The following is a 13,047-nucleotide window of genomic DNA, read 5'->3' as shown; positions in this document are numbered from 1 at the left end:
ACGCCACTTAAACGTTCCTGTTTTCCTCTGACGATCTGCATGCTGTTGGATCTTGATGGCGCACAACAGCGGCTTTCTCCTTCTCAGTGCACGGCGTGCACTGTTGCCCCTGAGCGCTCGACAGCGCAGACACGCATACACACACTGTGTATTAAAAGAGTTTTTTACTAAAAGAGTAATTTTCTCTAAAAGAGCAAACACAGCGGCGTTGAACGCCCTTTTAAGGACGCCGTCTTTTTCAAGATGCCTTTCCGCCTCTGTGTCGCTCCTGGATGCGGTAGAGTGCTCTCTGCTTCAGATGGCCACAGGCGCTGTCTCGTGTGTTTGGGCCGCGATCACACCGAGGCGGCGCTTATGGATGGTTCATGTTCTCACTGCGAGAACATGACCATGACCACGCTATGGTCGCGGCTCGCTTTCAACAGAAAGCAAGCCACCCCAGCTGCACCCCGCATTGCTCCTTCTTCCCACGGGATTAAGGACGGTGCGGTTGGCGCTGGGGGCTATTTGGGGGCGGCAGCGGGTGCAGTTTCCCGCGAACCTCCCGCTCCCGACACGCTCGCTGGTCTCCGCCCACGCCACGGGCGATAGCGGCTCGCCTCACGGCCCGGCTGTCTATCCTCCCGAGTCCGAAGCAGATGAGCTTGCCGCTGCATCGGAGAGTGCGGTGTCTGATGCTGAGGACTCTCCTGGACTGCCGCCTTCGGGCCAGCAGGCCCAGGCTGAGGCCGACGCTCAGATGTCCGACATGCTTGCCTGGGCCGCCTTGAGCGTCTGGTTGGACTGGAACCCTCCATCCTCCCCACAGCCTTCTCGGTTGGATGATTGGTTCCTGGGGCAGCGCGCCGTTCGCGGCCTCGCATCCCCCTGGTACCTTTCTTCCCGGAGGTGCATGATGAGCTGACGTCTACGTGGAGAGCCCCGCTCTCCGCTTGTCTAGGTGCCACCCGCTCCACTCTCTCCACCCTCGACGGCGGAGAGCGCCACGGGTACGACGCGATTCCCCAGGTTGATAGGGCAGTTGGCGCACCATCTATGCCCCGGTAGCCCTACCTCCTGGCGGGTCGCCCGTACTCCCATCCAAGCCCTGTAGGACAACATCCTCGCTTAACGCGAAGGCCTACACTACGGCTGTACGCGCTGCCTCCGCCCTGCATGCAATGGCCCTCCTGCAAGTCCACCAGGCCAAAGCTCTCAGAAACATGAACGGGGTGGACCTGATCCTGATGTGCTGCAGGAACTGTGCTCAGCGACCGACCTCGCCCTGAGAGCAGCGAAGGCCACAGTGCAGGCACTCGGAGAGACGATGGCCACCCTAGTGGTCCAGGAACGCCATCTTTGGCTCAACCTGGTCGAGATGCGTGAGGCTGACAAAAACCGCTTCCTGGACGCACCTGTCTCCCAGATTGGCCTTTTCGGTGACACCGCCGAGGACTTCGCCCAACAGTTCTCCGCGGTGAAGAAGCAGACGGAGGCCATTTCAGCACATCATGCCCCGCCGCAGACCTGCCGCCACGGGCCCTGCCCTGCCTGCCCGCCGAGGGCGCCCCCTGCGAGGAAACCAGCTCCTGCTCCGCCTCAACCCGGGCCCAGCTCTCAGCCCCAGTGTCGAAGCACTCCGCAGGCGGTGCACGCCCCTGTCTCACGTAACCCCCTCCAGGACCCGGAAGGCTCCTAAGCCGCTCCTGAGACAGCCGACCCAGAGCCGAAGACGTTAGCTCCAGAGGTGGTAAGACCGCTCCGCCCCCGGTGGAGGGCCGGGAGGAGAATCCTTTGTTTTTTCATTTGCCACACCCCTGACGGGGCTGTGGTACCCACATTCTCAATAAAAGAGCTATTTCCTTTGCCTCTGGGTCACCTGGCCCGCAAATGCCGTTCTCACGGCAATGTGCTTTCAGATCACAACAGTCCCAGTACACCGGACGCGGCGATCCCGCCTTCCGCCTGCCCACGACTGTCCCCCGGCTGGCCGGTTCAGACGAGTCCAGAGGACGCCAACATCAGACCTCCTCCTCAGTCAAGAACCCGGGTACGTCCAAAATACTCGTCCCTTTGGTGCCCCTAGCGCAGAGCTGGGAAGCGTGGCTTTCGCTTCCCAACGCATCACGCTGGCTGCACCGGACCATTCGACTCGGTTACGCAATTCAGTTTGCCCGCTCCCGCCCCTTCAGGTGCGCCCGCTTCTCGCAGTACACAGCGAGCACGCCAGTTCCCTGCGCACAGAAATTGCGACCCTATTAGCCAAGGGCGCGGTAGAGCCCGTCCCTCCAACCGAAATGAGGAAGGGTTTTTACAGCCCTTACTTCATTGTACCCAAGAAAGGCGGCGGCTTACGACCAATCCTGGACTTGCGAAGTTTTCAATCGGGCCTTGTTAAAACTCCCGCTCAAAATGCTTATGCAGAGAAATATTATGGCTGGCATTCAGCATCTAGATTGGTTCGCAGCGGTGGACCTGAAGGACGCGTACTTCCACGCCTCAATTTTGCCACCGACACCGACCCTTCCTACGGTTCGCGCTCGACGGCCAGGCATTTCAGTACAAAGTCCTCCCTTCGCCTGTCTCTGTCCCTCGCGTCTTCAACGAAAGTCGCAGAGGCGGCCCTTGCCCCGCTATGAGTAGCCGGCATCCGCGATTCTCAACTACCTCGACGACTGGCTCATCCTAGCACACTCTCGAGAGTTACTATGCACACACAGAGACCAGGTGCTCCGCACCTCAGCCGCTGGGGCTTCAGGTCAACTGGGAAAAGAGCAAGCTCACTCCGTTCAGAGCATCTCTTTTCTCGGGTTGGAGTTAGACTCAGTCTCAATGACAGCACGCCTCACGAGCGAAGCGTGCTCAGTCGGCGCTGGACTGCCTCGCTTCCTTCAAGCCAGGCACAGTGGTCCCTCTAAAACTTTTCCAGAGGCTCCTGGGGCATATGGCGTCCTCCATGGCGGTCGCCGCTGGGGTTGATGCATATGAGACCACTCCAGCACTGGCTCCAGACTCGAGTCCCGAGACAAGCATGGCACCGCGGCACGCATCGGGTAAGGATCACCCCCGCCTGCCTCAAAACACTCCGACCCTGTACAGACCTCTGCTTTTTACGGGCAGGAGTGCCCCTGCAGCAGGTGTCCCGATGCATCCTGGTCACAACCGACGCCTCCCGGTCCGGGTGGGGTGCCGTGTGCAGCGGGCACGCAGCAGCGGGCCGTTGGAAAGGGGCCCCGCTGCGTTGGCACATCAATTGCCTGGAGTTGCTGACCGTCCTTCTTGCTCTCAGGAAGTTCCTCCCATTAGTTCGGGACCAACATGTCCTCGTGAGATCGGACAGCAAGTCGCTGTGTGCCACTCACATCCCCGGCAAGCTCAACGTCGTAGCGGACGCGCTATCACGACAACGCTTGCCCGGCGGGGAGTGGAGGCTTCACCCCAGTCGGTCCAGCTGATTTGGGAACGGTTTGGCAAGGCCCAGGTAGACCTGTTCGCCGCCCAGGAAACCTCCCACTGCCCGCTCTGGTACGCCCTAACAGAGGCTCCCTCGACAGACGTGCTGGCACACAGCTGGCCCTCGGGCCGCGCAAGCACGCATTTCCCCAGTGAGCCTTCTTGCACCGGTGCTGTGCAAGGTCAGGGAGGACGAGGAGCAAGTCATGCTGGTGGCCTCCTACTGGCCTACTCGGACTTGGTTCTCGAACTCAGGCTCCTCGCGACAGCTCCTCCCTGGCGAATTCCCCTGAGAAAGGACCTCTCTCTCAGGGACGGGCACGCTCTGCACCCGCGCCCAGACCTCTGGAACCTCCACGCCTGGTCCCTGGACGGACGCTGAAGAGCTAGCCGGCTTACCGATGACCGCTATGAATACCATCAACCAAGCCAGAGCCCCTCTACCAGGCACCTTTACGCTCTAAAGTGGCGCTTTGTTCGCAGATTGGTGTTCTTCCCGAGTCGAAGACCCGCAGAGATGCGCGATTAGGTCAGTGCTTCTGTTCCTACAGGAGAGGCTGGACAGGAGGCTGTCCCCGCCCACCCTCAAGGTGTATGTTGCCGCTATCGCGCCCACCACGCATCCTGTAGACGGCAAGTCTTTAGGTAAGCACCGACCTGATCCTCAGGCTCCTGAGAGGCTCGGAGGTTGAATCCCTCCCGGCCAGGCCTAGTTCCCTCCTGGGATCTCTCGGTAGTCTTGGCAGGACTCCAGAGACCTCCCTTCGAGCCGCTCGAATCAGTTGGACTCAGGGCCCTCTCTTAAGACGGCCCTGCTGATCGCGCCGCCTCCATTAAGAGGGTCGGGACCTGCAAGCGCTCTCTGTCAGCTGACACTTGCCTGGAGTTCGGTCCGGCAGATACGCCTGTGATCCCAAGACCGCGACCGGGCTATGTGCCCAAGGTTCCTACCACACCATTCCGAGATCAGGTAGTGAACCTGCAAGCGCTGCCCCGGAGGAGGCAGACCCAGCCCTTTCGCTGCTGTGTCCAGTGCGTGCCCTGCGCATTTACCTGGACCGCACACAGAGCACCAGACGCTCTGAGCAGCTCTTTGTCTGCTTTGGGGACGGCAGAAAGGGAATGCCGCCTCCAAACAGAGGCTGGCCCACTGGGTTGTCGATGCCATCACACTGGCTTATCACACCCAGGTCGCGTGCCCCTACCCTTACGGGTCCGAGCTCACTCAACAAGGGGTGTTAGCGCCCTCGTGGGCACTGGCCAGGGGCACCTCCCTAGCAGACATCTGTAGAGCCGCGGGTTGGGCAACACCCAACACCTTCGCGAGGTTTTACAACCTCCGCTGAGTCGGTTGTGTCTCGTGTTTTCTCAGGTCCGAGCCCGTAGAACTCGGTAACACGTAGACCGACCGGCCGGGTGGATCGCTTGCGCCCAGCGCCCTTTTCCTGACGCCAAGGTAAAGTAGTGCGCTTTTTCCCAGGGCTTCCACTCCGAAGTCGGGCCCCTGGTCGATTCCTCCCCAGCCCTCCGGGTCCGCGGTTCAGCGGAGGAACTCGCCGACCCAAGCCACTGCGGGTACCCTGATGGCCACCCCGTGCTGGTATAGGGGCTCCACAGGTAAAATAAGAAGGCCTCCTGTTCGGACTCCCCCTGTGTGTAATTCCACGGTTCTGTCCCCTCACGAGCGGACCCCCGTGTCTCCCTTAGGCAGTTACAGCTGCCTCGGTCGCCGTGCTGTAGCAACTCCTCCCTATCAAGGCTGGATCTACCACCGAACCATACTTTCCGACACGAGACCTAAGACGGCCATGTGACGTGTCTACCACTTTTCCTCCCCAAGAGAAAGGGCAGGTGTAGTCTCCGCAGGGTCTGGGTAAGACCCTCTTCCCTATATGCGTGTAAGGGCCCCGGCCGTGATTGCTCTATGTGAGAAACATAGAGAGAAAAGAGGCCCAGCCAGGCTGGCCCGTTCCCATGTTGGCAAACATCGCCTTTTTCCCCTCCCAGGGTAACTAGAAGGACTCCGATGTTCTTATGGGGCATTGGAGAAGGGTACGTGCAGCCAGGTACAGACGATGCGTGGCACTGGATGAAATCCCTGCCCGCCTCTGTATCGGCGGTCCACGTACAAGGTTCAGCGCATGGCAAGATTGAAATGGGTCCCTTAGTGTCGCTTCTCCGACACAACGTGGAGAGAGCGACAGAAGGGGAACGCTTGGTTACGTATGTAACCTCCGCTCCTCGAGGGAGGGAACGACACGCTGTGTCTTTCCTCCGCCATGTCACTGAACCGAGCCACTGTTGTGGCCGGACCATTTCCGCTCCTCAGAAAAATCCTGAATGAACTCCCGTATTTGCGCCGCTTAAATACCCGTATGTCCGGGGGCGGGATATGCAAATACCGACTGCCAACTCCCATTGGCCCTTTTCAATAAGATCAGAGGTGAATATCGGCGCTCAAGAGAGACCCCTAGTGTCGCTTCTCCAACACAACGTGTCGTTCCCTCCCTCGGGGAATGGAGGTTACATACGTAACCAAACGTTTTGCATATAGTTTGATGGTATATAATGTAACAAAATATTTCTTATTTATTTCAAAGTGTTCATCGCTCTTTCTTTTCAACGTACTGTTCATTATTTTAAGAGTAATTTATATTTGTGTTGATTCTCTTCAAATGTGTATATCTAACATTAATAGTGGGTAGAAAAAAGACACACTGTAAACTCAATGCTAAGTAAATATTTTCCAGAGAGTATTTTAATCTTTTCTTTTGATTTTTGTCAAAATATGGCAATATAAGGCCATTTTTGTAATTTTGCAAACAACATGCCTTTAATATATCATGCTTACTATTTTTTAGTGGTCGATCATTATGAGTTTTTTAATGGCCGATGCCGATACCCAGAGAGCAGTATGGCTGATACAACGATGATATATCACACAATTTAATGTAGTGTAAAATAAACATAACATTTATTTAATAAATAAACAAATAAACTCTTTAAGCACTATATTTACAAAATTTTACACAAAATCTTAACTTTGTAAAAAATTATCTTTAAAAAATAAGTTTTTATTTTAAATGGTTGATGGGCTGAATCACCTGCTTGGATTGTCACAAAATGACCATCATGATTTGTGAATTAGAGAAACATTTGATCCTGATCCTGAAGTTTTGATTTTGGCTGTTTGGATATGCGCTTCAGAGGAAGATATTAGAAGAGCACTCTATGGGAAGAAACTCGCTGGATTTCTGTAAGGTTCATGAATACACCTTTTTAAACGAGACATCCACATATTTGCAGGTGGTAAATGATAGAAGTATGATATTTCCCTTTTTATCATTAGACAAGAAAGTTAAAAGTTACAAGGAAATGCTGAGGAGAGGCTGACGGAAAACGTGCTTTAGAGGAAGATATACTGTATGAGCGCATCACAGGATGCTGGATTTCCTAAAGTTTTGTGAGGTTTGTTTATTACATCTGTTTAAACAAGATATCTGCATATTTGCAGACAGTATATGATATTATTTTCATTGATGTTTTCCTTTTTCTCTTTAAACAAGACAGTTAACAGTTACAGGGAATGAGAGAGAGAGAGAGAGAGAGAGAGAGAGAGAGAGAGAGAGAGAAAACACTGGAGCATTTTAACTTTATGAGCTCAGGCACGTCTATCGCGGCTCTTATGTGCAGACCATTTAAATGAGACTGTTACACACCAGTCTGTTATTGTTGTAACACAATGGCATATAGCAAAAAAAAAACTGTGATTTGTTGTTTACATGTCTCAGATGCTTAACATGCAAGCAGGTGATTCACAGTGCCCTCGCGGCCATATGGGAAAAGGTATTGTCCGATGCTGATAATTAAAACATTCGGAATATCGGCCAGTATATCGGTCGACCACTGCTATTTTTCTCACCATTTATAAATGGGTCTTTGTTCATAAAAATACATATCTGGCTGTTTTATAGCTTTATTAGAAAGCTCTCACAATGGGTTCATCATATTTGGGGGACCTTGGCATCAAAAAGTTTGAAAAACATTGTCTTACATCGCTTCTTGCTGCAAGTGCAAATAATGTATGCTTGTTGACTGTGAAAGCATGAAAAAATTTGTAACATAAATAATATTAACAGCACTGTTAGAATTTATAAAACAAAAAAGACTAACACCAAGTCTAATCATGCGCAGACAGTTTGCATCCCCTAACTCGCTGCATGTTTTCTCCCCTCTGTGTCTCTGTGGTTCAGCAGCCGGTGCTTCGGCCCAGCAGAGACTAGACCCCTCAGCTGTAAGGACTTACTCTTGCTAACTTGCTTTTACTAATCACTGCACTTACACTAACAGGTAAGCTCTTGACTGTAGCCTCTCAACTAAAGGAGAGTGATCTTGAGGTTAGTTACACTGTGTCTACACTGGACGGAATAAAACTACATAATCAATGGAGCTGTCTAAACTTTTACTCCCCCCTAATATTTTTTTCGCTCTCTGAAATAAATAGAATTTATTTTATTAAATGACTAAGTTAAGGCATGAAACTCTATGAAACTGATAGGCTCTTTAAACTTGTCTGTTAGCCAATCAGCTTGCTTACATGTGCTATGTCAAGCCAGTCAGCTAACATGGCGTAAGCTGACAGATCCTTTGTCACGTAATCGGGTAGCTAATCAACCTGCGTACTCTCTCTTTGCCTCACGTTTAAATTTGCTCAGTTTGCAAGTAAGTTGGTTTCACTGCAGCTCTAAAATGCTGTGTGCTCATGTGGTTGCTGGAGCTTTTTCATCTATCAGCTTGCACGGTAAGGTCTGCTTTGGCCTAAACACATAGAAGTGCGTCTTTGTGAAGGTAAGCCGTAGCCAAATGAGGCACTGGCACACATTGCTTTCTTTAGTCATCAGTTTAAACCTACACATAGCTTGGCTAATTAATTGGTTAAATATTCAGCTTTCTTGGACCAGATACACATCATGAGTCAGGTTCTTAGCTGTTTAAGTGTTTTGTCAAAGTATGCCAAGGCACACAGAGATTTAGTTCATTAGCTCTATGCCATTCGGCCAAGCAGGCCAAGGCCCACCTTGTTAGCATACGCTCAGTGCACATGGCTCTTCGGAGCAGCAGCAGTACACAAGTCTTGGTGGTAGATCTGCTTGTTGTGTTATGTGTTATGTTTTTGTACTGCTTTTTAGGGGGATTGTATTTATTACTAATTGTACTGCAGCATGTCATGCATGCTTGATGCAGCCTGTTTTGTGTTTTTCTAATTGTACAGCAGCAGCTTGTCCATATGCTTAAATCATTATGTCTTTGTATGTTCTAGCAGCAGCATGTCTCCATACTTGCTCTACAGCAGTATAGCAGATCTAGTCCTCCAAGACCAATATCCTGTCAATACGTCATACCCACATTAACATGCGGGTTAATGCACATTAACATCTTTATGAGAGTTTTCATGGCTGAAATAAAATTGTGTGTTATATTTTTCTCTATTCTAAAATAGCCCATTCAATGTAAACTTTTTTGCCAATGAACATTGTTGGTTAGATTACTTTTCAAATGTAATCTGGTACTGATTACATATGACAACTAAAATTGTAATAAGTAACAATATTTTAACTTGCACTTTTAGGTAATCTAATCAGATTACTTTTGGATGTGTTACTTTTGGATTTTCATCATGTTTTCATGAAAATCTAATTTTAAGCAAATTAAGTACCAATTTACACACTTCATTAAACATTAGTATATATGAAATCAAACATAATTTAGCTATTTGTCAGCACCTGAGTGCCCCTGTACTAAGATAATGTGCCACTTCAGTGCTTTCAGTATAGACAACCTAAAGAAATCTGTCACTTTGAGTGTAGACACAGTGTTAGGTTTTTTTCATGTTTCAGGTTTTTTGACAAAGATGTATATTATTTACTTAAAGGAATCTTCCGGGTTCAATACAAGTTAAGCTCAATCAATAGCATTTGTAACATAATGTTGATTACTACAAAAATTTATTTTGACATGTCCCTACTTTTTAAAAAAAAAAAAAAAAACGAAGAAAAAATTTAGGTTACAGTGAGGCACTTACAACCCAATTCCAAAATAAGTTGGGATTTGTAAATTTTATTCACCCTTTGCTATATTGAAAACACTACAACTAAACATTATATGATGTTTTACCTAGTGAATTTCATTGTCTGTTTTTATGTACAGTAATTTCAAATCAGATGATTGCAACATGCTCCACAGGGACAAATTGGAATGATTTGGGGTATTTCACCCTCTACAGTGCACAATATAATTAAAAGATTCAAGGAATCTGGTCAAATATCAATGCTTAAAGGGTAAGACGAAAACACTTCTGAATGCATGTGATCTCTGATCCATCAGGCATCACTGTCTTAAAAAACATAATTCATCTGTAATGAATATCATGAACATGGGCTTGGGATTATTTTAGTAAACCTTTGTTAGTCAACACCATTTGCCACTGCATCCACAGATGCAAGTTAAGACTTTACTATGCAAAGCAGAAGCTCTAAATCAACACTGTCCAGAAGCGCTGTTGACTTCTCTGGGCTCTGTCTCATCTTAGATGGAAAGTAGAACAGTGGAACCATGTTTTTGGTCCGATGAGTCCACATTTCAATTTTTTTGGAAAACACAGCCATTGTGTTCTCTGGGCCAAAAAGGAAAAGGACAATCCAAGCTGTTATCAGCGTCAGGTCCAACAGCCATTGTGTCTGTATTGGCCAGGGGTGTGTCAGTGCCCATGGCATGGTTAACTTGCACATCTGTTAGGGCACCATTAATACAGACAGATATGTAAAACTTTTTTTGCAGGACAACGTCAAACCACATACTGGCCAAATAAGCCGAGAGTGCAGGTGCTAGATTGGCCTGCCTGCAGTCCTGACCATCTCCATTGAGAATGTGTGATGCATTAAGGAGACCCCGTACAATTGTGCTGCTGAAGACCTGCATAATGGATGAATGGGAGATAATTCCACTTTTTAAACTTAACAAACGTGTGTCTTCAGTGCCCAAATGCTTAATAAGTGTTATTGTGATGTTTCACAGTGGTAAATCTCGACTGTCCCAACTTTTTTGGAGGGTGTTGCAATCATCTGATTTGAAATGACTGTACATTTTCAAAAAAGCTAAATGAAATTCACAAGGTAAAACATCATATAATGTTTAGTTGTAGTGTTTTCAATATAGCAAATGGTGACTATAAATTACAAATCACTCCTTTTTTGTTTTTATTAGCATTTTTCATACTGTCCAAAGTTTTTCTGAATTGGGGTTGTACGATGGACTTGAAGGGGGGCAATTTTTGGAGGGATTAAAGGCAGAAATGCGAAGCTTATATAAAAGCACTAACATTAATTCGTCTCTTAAAACATATGTATTGTTTTAGCTGTAAAGTCATTTAAATCATCGTTTTATGGTTGTTTTGGATTTATGGCGTTACGTCGTCATGGCAACGAAATTGCAATATTGAATATATCTTTACAGAAAAGGTTAGTAAGCGATTTAATCAAGCAAAAATCATGTTAACACGGATATTGTTTACATCTTGTAGCTATACTTTTGAAACAGTATTGTAACATTTACCGATTGACCCCATTCACCTCCATTGTTAGTGCCACACTGTAACCCAGATTTTTGCTTTTTTTTTTAAGAAAAGAAGGGACATGTTGAAATTATGTTTGTGGTAATCATCATTATGCCAAAAATGCTGTGGACTGAGCTGAACTTGTATTGAACCTGGGATATTCCTTTAATGAATGGTCCATTATCTTTTCTGACTACTTTAATACTAAAAATGGAATAAATTTATAAGCTGAGAATTATATTTAAATGGTCACTTTTTTAACTGTTCTCTCTTTACGTGTTTTATTAAGTAGATATTTAGTATGTGTGATTATAGGGTATTAAAATGTAATGATGTCACCTGAATTGTGAAACAAATAAGAACATATACTGAAAATATGATTTTACTAACTTTATTCAGTCTTTTCCTTACCAGTGCATTCCCACTACCTGTACGGACACATGCTTGCGGCCTTTCGTGAATGATATGCCAAATTCTGGGGACACCTTGAAAGGACGAGGGAGGGGTCACCTCCACCCCTCCTGTTTCCTAAAAGACACTAGAGCTTTCTTGGACACCGTGCAATAGAGGGGGACAGTAAGATGAATTATGAACTCTGATTTTGAGTGCACTGAATGCATAGAAGCTGTAAAGGAGATTTCTTGTCATATCAGTTGTTTCCCAGTAATCCCAGTTATATAGTCTTTGTGGTGGTCGTACTTAACTGGTGTTCTTGGCCCTGTAGTCTGTCAGTGCTAGTCTGTTCCTTTGGGTGTGTCGTTGGCATTATACTGTATAAGGCTTTCCCCCTTTGGTTATGCAAAATATTAATCAACAGCATATTTATCTGTATATATTAAAAAGAGAAAATGACTCCATTATGTTTTTTATGGAAAAATATATATCAGACTTGTATATGGAGATGAGTATATCATTATTATATGAATTTTGAAATCTCAGTTGTGACTGTTTTCTGTCGGTTAGACAGCTCTGCCTGCTAGAACAGTGTTACACTTGTAGTCGGTGTCTTTAACACCAGTGGTGACTGGAGAATGGTGTGGATGTGTTCACATCAGCATTGCTTATCCACATGTAGAGTTTGAGTACACACATTTCCAGGACTTTAGCTGTGAGTTAAAATGATCACTATTTCAATATTTTGTGCTCTCAAAGGTAGATAGTCTTGTATAAAGCCAAAATGCTAAAGCATCAGGGAAAGCAATAGACTTCTGTTCACTTAGCATCAGGAGAGTAAAGAAGATTTCTAGCATGTAGGACCTGCAATATGTCTTGGGCCCTGTTTTGATTTGACCACTTTGGTGCCACTTTGGTAGCAACTTATTCTTCATCAACCTACCTTAGATCAAAAGAACAAACAAACTATGAGAGTGTGTCAGTCTGCTGGGCATCCCCACCCCCCCCCATTTTTTAAGACAATATTTTCTGTATAATTCATAGGATGCATCATGCTATTGTGGCAGCTAATGTACTGTATGTGTAAATGTATGTATGTGTATTTTAAGTGTTACACAACACTGATAAATCATGTTCTTACTTTCAGAAGTGCTCTCTATTAAAAAAGTATTATAAGCTGACTGCCCCCCCTCCCCTTTTAGACATGTAACAAAGGAAATCTGCCCAAATCATCATCGTTTTCGAATTTAGCATATTCTAATAACTGAATGATTGCGTCAAAATGTTGTGACTCATAAAAGTGCGATCACACTAGACTTGGCAATCCATTCATACGTATCTGAATGCGGGAGACTGGAAATGCGAGATCACGCTAATTCCATCTTTCACTGTGTTCCAAGTTTGGTGAGCCAAAAGACATATGACTAATAGAGGACCTAATGTCATAAATTGAACTTTTAGATGAACTCTAAAGAATGCACACTTAAAAGCTGCATGGTTTGCAGTGATGTTCAAAGCCTAGTGTGACCGCAGCAAGTCCCATTGGTTGTGCTGTGTGGGACACCATTGGCATTAGAGTGTCTGGTGGAGTTTGCATGCCACTAAACTGA

At 47.1% G+C, this 13,047-nt stretch overlaps 1 protein-coding gene across 2 annotated transcripts in view; it reads left to right on the top strand.

Moving 5' to 3' along the window:
* The window catches only part of LOC127625921 (liprin-alpha-4-like), a 167,132-nt gene extending 154,523 nt beyond the window's left edge, over positions 1–12,609 (top strand). For both annotated transcript variants that reach the window (XM_052101387.1, XM_052101386.1), the window contains exons 29-30: positions 7,686–7,726; positions 11,459–12,609. In XM_052101387.1, coding sequence (XP_051957347.1) covers positions 7,686–7,726; positions 11,459–11,611 — 194 coding nt within the window. In that variant the 3' untranslated portion in view covers positions 11,612–12,609. The remainder of the gene's footprint in view (positions 1–7,685; positions 7,727–11,458) is intronic.
* The last annotated feature ends 438 nt before the right edge of the window (positions 12,610–13,047 follow it).

Source organism: Xyrauchen texanus, chromosome 32 (assembly GCF_025860055.1).
Source record: "Xyrauchen texanus isolate HMW12.3.18 chromosome 32, RBS_HiC_50CHRs, whole genome shotgun sequence".
In the NCBI taxonomy this organism is placed as follows: domain Eukaryota; kingdom Metazoa; phylum Chordata; class Actinopteri; order Cypriniformes; family Catostomidae; genus Xyrauchen; species Xyrauchen texanus.
This window is presented reverse-complemented; position numbering and strand designations above follow the sequence as displayed.